The sequence below is a fragment of the Sardina pilchardus genome, chromosome 2, assembly GCF_963854185.1.
Source record: "Sardina pilchardus chromosome 2, fSarPil1.1, whole genome shotgun sequence".
NCBI classification, from domain to species: Eukaryota; Metazoa; Chordata; class Actinopteri; order Clupeiformes; family Clupeidae; genus Sardina; species Sardina pilchardus.
The window spans coordinates 40,496,659-40,506,259 of NC_084995.1; the positions used below are offsets into that span (position 1 = coordinate 40,496,659).

A 9,601-nucleotide genomic window follows, 5' to 3' on the forward strand; every position below is an offset into this window, starting at 1 on the left:
GCAAAATTCATAATGATAATCATAACTCAAATTTGTTTAAGATTCACTATGTAGTGTAAATGTAAAAGTTGTTCAGAATAATACAACACACATGTCCACCAAATTTGGTTCATTTTCGTGAATGTATGTGTCAACCACAACAGACAGCACGGTAGGTGGCGCTATAGAGTCCCTGAGCCACACCCTAGGCCAGGGCTCTGTCTCTGAGTATCAAATGCAATTCTACATATTCCTGCCAAATTACAAGAGTTTTGGAGCATGCCAAGTTGGTGAAACGGCCAAACGGGCTAAGAGGAAGAGAGAATAATAATAATAATAATAATAATAATCTGATCAAAAACAATAGGGCCTTGCACCTACGGTGCAGCCACTTTCAGTGGCCGCACCTCGGTGCTCGGGCCCTAATAATCTGAGCAAAAACAATAGGGCCTTGCACCTACGGTGCAGCCACTTTCAGTGGCCGCACCTCGGTGCTCGGGCCCTAATAATTAAAAGAAAACATAAAAGACTTAAGGTGGAATAATTGAAAGACAGATACAGGTCTGTTCTCAACAGATAGACTTTGCCAGTCTAATTTAGCAAACCAGTGACCCTTCACCCAGAGCTGCTGCCACTCTTTGGAGATTCGTTGACGTAGGCCCATCTGTGCGTGCACACAATTGAATTTGACATTTTTAGTAGAAAACAATTGTAGTAGGCCTAAACTACCTCGTCATCGACTTCCAATTAATATGTAAAGAAAACTGTCATATCTATGAAAGCCAGATCTGATTCAAAGGAATTAAGACATGTCCCATGTTCCTCCATACTTTGTTCCACCTTGACCTGCATAGTCTTGTGTTCGTTAAAGTTTTTCTTGGTTGCTTTGACCTGCTTCATCATCACTGTTCTACAGAGCAGAAGACACTCTGTAACAATACATGTTGATGTTGTGCAGTTGAAATTGGGCAGGATATTTATTCTATATTTTGCAGAATCTTTGGAGCAAACTATTTTATGATCTACAGGCAGACGCACTGTGCCGCTCACTTGTTTAGGTTTTTTAAAAGAACACAAGCGATGGAACCTTAACAACGGCTAACGGGATTAGTGTGCAAGCAACATATATTTTATAAACATACAGAATTCTGTTGGGTAACATTAAGGTAAGGAAGGCTTCATCAGAGCCATATAGATACATGTATCTATATGGCTCTGGGCTACATGTTAGTTAGGCCATACTAGCGCATTTTGAAGTAGCTTACAGTGGCTACTCAAAGTTCTTGACACTGTAGCCTAGCCTACACAAAACAAATAAAATCGTCACTAATAGCCTACTGCTTGATAGTGGAGGCTGGTGAGTATCGGCATTGGATAGCACAGCACGCAGCACGGTGTTCTCCAGCAGGTAGGCCTACACCGTTACGATTCGGCCTACTTTAGCCTAACATATTACAATCACAATCTCATTTGTAAAGTTTCAGAAGTGACACAGCGTCTCAGTGAGAAAAGATGTAGGTTGAATGGCAACTCTTGCATAATAGCCTTAGCCTGATTACCAAAGATTCTCTTTGCTGATTACCATCGACTTTCAAAGGCTCTGCGGCGTTACGTCACTGGGAGGGCGTGCCAGGCTATAGTAGCCTAGTTTATGGCGCAAATTATGGGAATTGAGCGACATAAAGAACTGACCCCGACGTGATTTGAACACGCAACCTTCTGATCTGGAGTCAGACGCGCTACCGTTGCGCCACGAGGTCACATGCTGTGATGCATATCAAGAAGTGCCAAAGTTTTTATAGGTAATTTATTCTATAGCAGAATAGCAAATGGCCAAGTTGGAGTCGGACTATAACATAGGCCTACTTAGACAGAAATGCCTGTATTTGTGTGTAAGAGTCTCTCTCTCTCTCTCTCTCTCTCTCTCTCTCTCTCTCTCTCTCTCCGGTATGGTGTTCAGTAAAGTATGGCATGGTGTTCAGTAGGCTAAAGTAATTGTTTACAATATATTATTTTTGCCGTCATCGTTGGCCTAGATATCGTATGGTGAACGGTCCCTAAGAAAATTAATCTCAACAACATGAGTACGACCTTGTAGGTCTGGGCAGGCATAGGCCAATAATAAGCCTATAACCAATGTTAATAATTTCTGAAGTTTCATATGTCATAAAAAGCCTAGGCTATGTGTTCAAAACAATGGAAGGCCTTACAATGGGTTTCAGTTCCAGGTAGAGGTCAGCTGGCTACAAAAACAGGTGACTGGAGGTATCAGTTTCTCAGAGCATCCTATGTTTACACTTTGCAACCAGGCAACCTTCCCTAGACTCCAGGGCCTAGTTTACGTGTGGAAAACAAATTGACTCTAAATATGATCAGATGTTTCGATGTAGGCACACAGGGAGATATTTGAGCAATGGCTGTAAGTCTCGTGAATGTTTTGTATTGTTATACTGCATTATGAAATCTAGTTTAAAATAGGATATGTGTGTAATATTGCAGAAGAACCAAGTGCTGTGGTCTAGGAGACAGACAGTAAAAGCATCATTAAGGTAAGTGTCGGTCTTGACTTTCTGGTTCATCCTTTGATATTATAAACCATAAATAAGAAGGGATATATTGTTTGCGTTCACTCAAAAACAATACTGAAATGAATTAATCTGAGGTTCTAGTCCTCTCTGCATTGTTAAAGACTTACTACAATGCTAGATAAAAAAATAAAATACAAATCTATCTACAGTTTGTTCTTGTGCAGCTTGTTTTTGTCTTTTCTTTTAAATCCAGAACACAAATGCAACACTACAATTGAAATCTGTATATGCTGTTTTTGTTGCTTTACTTACTCAGCAGTTACATTCCAATAACTAGTCTATACAGAACCCTTGATGCTCCCAGTTGTTTCAGATTAGCACTGTTCTGATATGTTCACATGTTCACATGTTCACTGACAGGCACAGTTCTCAGCTGTGTTTCCATCTGCATTGATCTTTAATGAAGTCTGCTGTAACTCCAGACCAGCAGGGTGTGCCTGCAGGTAGCGCACCCTTTCCATCTCAGCCCCCAGGTCAGCTTCGCCTATAAAAGTGATGTGCACAGACGGTCAACCATTACACGGCATACCTTTGTTAGTCCGTATTTTTTAGGACTCATTTTTTCATGGTTGTTTGTCTAGCTTACGCCATCAACCTTCCACCCGGTGCTGCTGTGTACCCTTCTCCTCCATATGGTCAAGTCCCAATGCCACCAGGTACTTGCCACATCTAGTTCCAGTGACAAAATGTGCAGACCAGGTTGTTGTCAGAATGACCTGTCACATGTATAACTGAAGACTGACTCAGTCTTACTGTTGTTTAACTGTTGTGGATGTATATTCATGAGCCATGCTTTTCTTTTAGGGCATATGCCATTTCAAACGCCAGTTCACATGCCATCTCCAGTGCACCCACAGTACCCTCCTCAGATGCCAGTGGCAATGCCAATGCCTGCTCCTGAGAGACCACCAGACTGCCCACCAGGGTTAGAATATCTCGTTCAAGTAAGATGGCTGCTTCAGACAATGTTTAAAACAATCATCATATTGTACAGCACCAACCACAGTGGTATTAGTCCATAAGACAAAGTGAGAGTTCATCCATTGTTTGTACCATCACTGACTAACAACTAAAAAGCAGCCGATGTAACTGTCAGTACTGTGCTCCTCTGTCTCACAGATTGATCAGCTTCTTGTTCACCAGCAGATGGAGCTGATGGAAGGTATGAGAGGAAACACAAAAACATTGAACTTAACCTGAGGCTGAAGTTGTGTTTTCAGGATGACATGTGAGACATTGTCAAATCAATAACAAAAAGAAAATGTGTACAAGTCTCAAGGCTCTGGTAAAAAACAGGATATGTATTTCTACCAAAGTAGACATCAATTGCATACTTATTACAATGCACCATGCACCAGATTAGATGAAAGTGTTCCCAAGCTGTTATGCAAATTGCACATTATAATTCTAGTGATGATGGGATTTGAGACGCACAACAAGTACTTGGTGAAGAATAGTCTGGGACAGCAGGTGTTTTTTGCTGAGGAGGAAAACGACTGCTTCAGCCTGCACTTCTGCGGGCCGATGCGATCATTCGCCATCCACATTCAGGACAACATGGGCCAGACCGTCATGTCCGTGACAAGGCCACTCAAATGCGGCGCCTGCTGCTTCCCTTGCTGCCTCCAAGAGGTAAGCACATGCTTTTGTTGTTGTAATTGTTGTTTTTGGTGCTGTTTAGAATTGTTACAGTCAGCGAATACATTCACGGCAAGATACAGTTAAGCGTCAGCAGCACAGCTGTTTGTAAATGATCTTGTAGGACAAAGCACAGCTGTCCAGTGTCTCTGTAGGTACATAATGTTTCTATACTAATGAAGAATACCATCATACTGCTTACAAACCTAATTCAGCTACCTGAGAGCTTGTTTTTGTTCTAAGTATATTGAATTAACTTAATTGCTGGACTTAATCTCTTGTTTTTACGGTTGTGTTATTTAGCTGGAAGTACAGTCTCCCCCTGGAAACCCTATCGGATATGTCATACAGGATTGGCACCCGTACATTCCCAAGTTCACCATTCAGGATGAGCGAAGAAATTCTGTGCTGAGAATCATTGGGCCTTTCTGTGACTGCAAGTGTTTCTCTGATGTGAACTTTGAGGTAAAACATTGCTCATCATGAGTAACCAAGCAACCAAAGCAAACAATGAAAAGCACAATATATCCTCACACAAATCATATTGACTTCTTTTAACTCACATTGGAAGCTGTTTCTATATAACATAGTAGTACATACAATGATGTTTTATATACCTTAGTAGTTCATACTACAGTAATCATTTTCTATCCTTTAAAAAAAAACACAGATCAAATCACTGGATGAGACTTCAGACGTTGGTCGTATTTCTAAGCAGTGGTCTGGCTTTGGGAACGAGATGTTTACAGATGCTGACAACTTTGGGGTGCAGTTTCCAATGGATTTGGATGTGAAAATGAAAGCGACTATTCTGGGAGCTTGTTTTCTCATAGTAAGTAGTTGACCATTATTACTAAAAAGTTTATAATTGAGAATATGGTAGTCTTCACAAACATGAAGCAAGCAAAAATGTATAAACACATACTGTATATTTCATTAGTTATATATTATGAATGTAACATGCATACATTTTGTTACTTGTGTGTTTGTTGCTTTCAATTTCCTGTTTTGCCTTTCAGGACTTTATGTTTTTTGAACATTCAAAGCAGCAAGATAATCATTAGTGTTGCTTCAGTGATGGGGATATTTTCAGATCGGAGATGTCATAATGTGCGAATACTGCCACCTCTATAAAGTCCTCTGTCCTTGGTTTAGTCTTGTAGTCAGCTGCTCTGTCTCAGCAGTGTCTCATGTGCTCATTGTGTTTTCAACCTGACAATAAAAAGAAGTCCGCAGACTAACAATCTGAAATGTGTATGATGTTGGATACAAAAATGAAACACCAATCTTGGGACCGCTGAAAATTGTGGGAGTGAAAGGACTGGTAAAGATATTTTGACCGATACATTTTACACGATAAAATTGTTTTGTGTTACAGTAAGATATGTTATTCTGTTTCGGTGAATCTACTGTTGTCGTTATAATATCATAACTCCAGTAGGTGGCAGCAGTGAGCTTTGAAATGCATGAGATCATATGACCTCATAAATCTACTTCACGAAGTCAAATGACATGAAGTACATTTATGAATTTAAACATTTATGAATTTAACCAGAGGCGGACAATGGCATCCCAGTTTTAGAAAGTAAAAGTGCTAAGTATTCAATCCAACCAGTTAGTAAACCAGCTCATCCTAATTAGCTGCCAGGTAGATATTATGATAACTCTGAGTGCAGGTAGAAAGAATATATGGCAGGACTTTTACTCTCTGGAACCAGGAATGTCCGCCTCTGAAATTAACACTTCTCACAATGTTTCACATCAAAGAATTGAGTACTTATATGTTTGTAGTTTTAAGTTAATCAACGTTGATCAATGAATGTATTGTGTTACTACTTTCATATCGGCTGGTTTGTTCATTAATGATCTTATAGGCCTACTATGTATCATAATCTTTGTTTGCTTTGCTTTGCTTATGATAAGGTCTGTGGTCATGAAGGTCATCTGTTTTTTTAGACGTAATGTACAACCCAGTCAGTAAATAAGTCCAGCATGTTTTGTTTGACAACATGCCACATGTGGCCTTGTTCAGCCAGAGAACCCATCTTGGTTTTTCACATAAATAAAGAGTGCAAGTCTTCACTTGAAAAGAATAATTTGTGAGTCAGTAGCCTAAGACATATAGCCGTCTGAACCAGGACCGTGTGTGTGTGTGTGTGTGTGTGTGGGGGGGGGGGGGGGGGGGGGTCAATCTGGTCTGAGTCTCTGCTCCTGAAAACAGGTAGAGTGTTGTGTTCCAACTCATTAGTCTCCACAAAGAGATAGTTTGGACAGGAGCTGTATGACGACATGGGTCTTTTTGGCCTAAATACATAAATACAGCAGCTTTGGCTCTCGGGCCCCTTTGAGCCACTTCACTCCTTTGAACCCCCTAGATAACGGCTGTGTGCTTCCTGGGCGTGGGGGCCCGTGGCGGCGAGGCTGCTAGGGCTGTTTGGTTTGATCAATAATGAAAGACTCATCTGCTTATGTTGCCATCAGGAGATTGATACAGTGACTAAAATGAAGGGCCGGTGTGGTGTTCTTCTCTGATGTTCCTGCCACAAGAGCTCAAATCATGAATGCTGGTCCACACTTGTCATTTCATTTCTTTTAAATGAGCGTATTCAAGTTGGTGGTGTATTAGGAACCGGATCAGAAACTGTGAAAAGAGGAGAGATCCTGTTTGTGTAACTATTTGTTTAAATGCTGAAATACTTTAGCATTCCAAATTCAAATGTATTGCAAGGGAATGAAAAAACTTAATGTGAGGGAACATAAAACTATTGAATTGGAAACACAAGGGAACGCAAAAGTCACAATGCCTTGTATGTTTAACAAATGTGGCAAAACATGATGTGACTGTGAATACTTGAGTTTGCTCAAGAGCACATAATGATATTCATATGCCATGTTTTTTTTATTTTCAATCATGCTTTGGATAATAAAACCATCATTGCATTTATTTATTTATTTATTTATTAATTTGTTTATCAGTCGTCCACATATAGCCAAGGGTCTGACTCACCAGTCAAACCTATTTAATGCTAAAGGGAACAGGGAGTCAATTAACTGAAATAGATTTTGAAAGCCAAACAATGAAAACAAGAGGGTTGAGGTCCATTTACAGCCCGACAGACATGTACTTATATTTTACCGGGAGAATAGGTCAACATAAGCCTCAACTGGATCATTTTTTTAAGGAAGATAGAAAAATTGCACTTCAATAAAGCACAGCAGTCTGAATCTGGTTTGAATTGGCTGCCGCTAATGATGTTCAGAGTCTTGTGTCAAGAGTCAGTTTAGTATGTTATTAGTTTATTTGTTCATAGTTATGCTGCATTAAAAAACGGAAAAGGCAAATGAAACAGAATGATCTCATAAGATAGGACATCTGACAAATGAAGTCCCACATTGCATGTTTTCTCCAACTACATCTCTAACCTCAGTAAGAAGATATATTCTACATTATGCATAAAGGTTACCTCTGATGTCATTATGTGACATGGTACACGTCAGACTCCTTTATCATGTTTGAATTACTTGCATCACATTATCCAGCCCTTGTGTTTATGAGCTGGGGAGAGTGGTCTAGGTTGATGGTTCTATCATTTCTATCTTTGTTGAACTCTACCCTATGATGGAACATTTTTGAGGTTAAAAAAACAATATCTCAGCTACATTTTTTGTGTGTGACTGTTAAATTAAATGATTTATGTTTTCACCGGTCCATAATAATAAGATAATGTGTAGGATATAGTACAATCGTGAGCTTGTGCAGATGTCTTTCTATTCATTTATACTTAACGTACTGTAATGATATCAACAAAATGGAAATGCAACTATTTGAATGTCTTCCTTGTCAGTCCCAGGTAGTAACTACACTAGGCACAAGTAGGCCTAGTGGGTTCTTCTGACAAAGTGCACCAATGTCCTTGCAAAGTTGCAGACACTTCAATGATATAATAGTACAAATAATCACGTACATCTAACATAGTATGTCCAACATAGAGTCGTTTGTATGCTAACAAGGTAGCGCACAGCAAAGGGCATCAACGTGGCACACAGGAACACACGCTGATTAGACAGTGAGATGATTTGCGATCGGTGTTGTGTGTTGCTATGCATGTACCGTGTGATCGTGACAGAGCGCATTCTCCGTTCATTATTTCATGTCATCAGGTTGTCAGGCTGTGTTCAATCCTCCTTGGCGCCATGCCATTGTCCATCACTCTGCCAAAGAACCAGAGGATTGAGAAGTTGCCAGCTGTTATTCATTAATCAGATTACATTAATACAAAACAGCCAGGCCTCCTTGGACCATTGTGTGAGCGCCCCTGGCATGGGTTGCAGCCATATGAAATATTTATCAGCATTCCAAGCGAGACTGTGCTTTGGCCGAGTAGGCCTCCCCACTCACATCCCAAACAGCTGTCAATCACAGATATAAATAAATAAAATAAAATTAAAATAAATAAATAAAGGAAAGAAAAACTGTGGGTCATCACAGAGATAGTGCTGTGTACCATGGACACGGAGTTAGAATCAATATTCTTAACCTCCCCCCAAAAAGGTGTATGGGAAAGCTTGAGGATAGCACGGCTCCCTGAGGTGGCCGGGGCTGATTTGTAAGTCTTCACCTACTCTCCTCATTCATGCACTTTCAGGTATGGAAGAACCGTAGGTCTAACTTTGGAGGGAGTACAAGCACTTTTGGCAAATTCAACAAACTCCACAGATCTGTGCTCATTTTCTTTGCAAGGGTATGTCATTGTGTTTAGTATGATAACTTTGACTTTGGTTGAATTGGTATTCGCCATATGGATGTTACAATATCTCTTTCGTTACCCCATTATACTTTCCAAACTAACTCCATTTGACTAAATTCATAGTGGTGGTGCTTATGATGCCAGAGTCAGAGAATTAACCTTTTGATTTGCTGTTTTTTTTTGCTTTCAATGGATCCTTTCATTCTTTCTTTCATTCTTTTTTTTTAACATATTTCTCCTTCACAAGGGGATTATGATATTAACATCATATTTTTTTATTCAGCCACCACAGAACTGGGATAATTAACTAAGCCTTTTTGAAAGCATTTCTCAACTCTCTCTCTCAATCCATTCCCTCTCAGCAAGACTCAGGCCACGGCCCGCACCCCTCCCCACAACCCCAGAGCCACAACATGTCTGCCTTTTAAGGTAAACTCTTTGCAAGTTCAGGCCTTTTGATCTGTTTTAATGTTAGGATTCAAGTAGAGAATATGAAAGGGACAGCTTTTCCGTTTGAAATATCAAAGTGTAAATAGGACTAATGATGCCTCGTCGCACTCTGGTGGATTCAGTTAAATATGCTGAAAATGAAAGAGCAACTATCAATTTGTGCATGGCTTCATTTGTAGCTTCATTTGTAGCTTCTTT

General features: G+C 40.0%; 1 protein-coding gene and 1 non-coding gene across 3 annotated transcripts; one reads left to right on the forward strand and one right to left on the reverse strand.

Moving 5' to 3' along the window:
• Positions 1 to 1,066: 1,066 nt before the first annotated feature.
• On the forward strand, positions 1,067 to 6,321 carry LOC134074635 (phospholipid scramblase 2-like). 2 transcript variants are annotated; one of them, XM_062530458.1, is made up of 10 exons: positions 1,067 to 1,145; positions 2,479 to 2,528; positions 2,928 to 3,040; positions 3,149 to 3,223; positions 3,372 to 3,511; positions 3,687 to 3,729; positions 3,979 to 4,199; positions 4,509 to 4,670; positions 4,876 to 5,037; positions 5,225 to 6,321. In XM_062530458.1, exons 3-10 carry the CDS (start codon positions 2,968 to 2,970, stop codon positions 5,267 to 5,269), a joined length of 921 nt encoding a protein of 306 aa, XP_062386442.1. In that variant the 5' UTR covers positions 1,067 to 1,145; positions 2,479 to 2,528; positions 2,928 to 2,967; the 3' UTR covers positions 5,270 to 6,321. The 2 variants fall into 2 exon arrangements, with proteins under 2 accessions (XP_062386442.1, XP_062386443.1); XM_062530459.1 differs by lacking the exon at positions 1,067 to 1,145 and adding an exon at positions 1,314 to 1,387.
• Positions 1,668 to 1,739, reverse strand: trnaw-cca (transfer RNA tryptophan (anticodon CCA)). Its single transcript has one exon. It is a non-coding gene; the product is annotated as a tRNA-Trp (tRNA).
• Positions 6,322 to 9,601: the final 3,280 nt, after the last annotated feature.

Bases quoted from the DNA above. Each gene is read 5' to 3' on its own strand.
- LOC134074635 (XM_062530458.1), top strand. From the start codon at position 2,968: ATGAAGTCTGCTGTAACTCCAGACCAGCAGGGTGTGCCTGCAGGTAGC. The intron at 3,512-3,686 runs GTAAGATGGCTG...TCTGTCTCACAG, and splicing joins GGTTAGAATATCTCGTTCAA to ATTGATCAGCTTCTTGTTCA. The intron at 3,730-3,978 runs GTATGAGAGGAA...TTATAATTCTAG, and splicing joins GCAGATGGAGCTGATGGAAG to TGATGATGGGATTTGAGACG.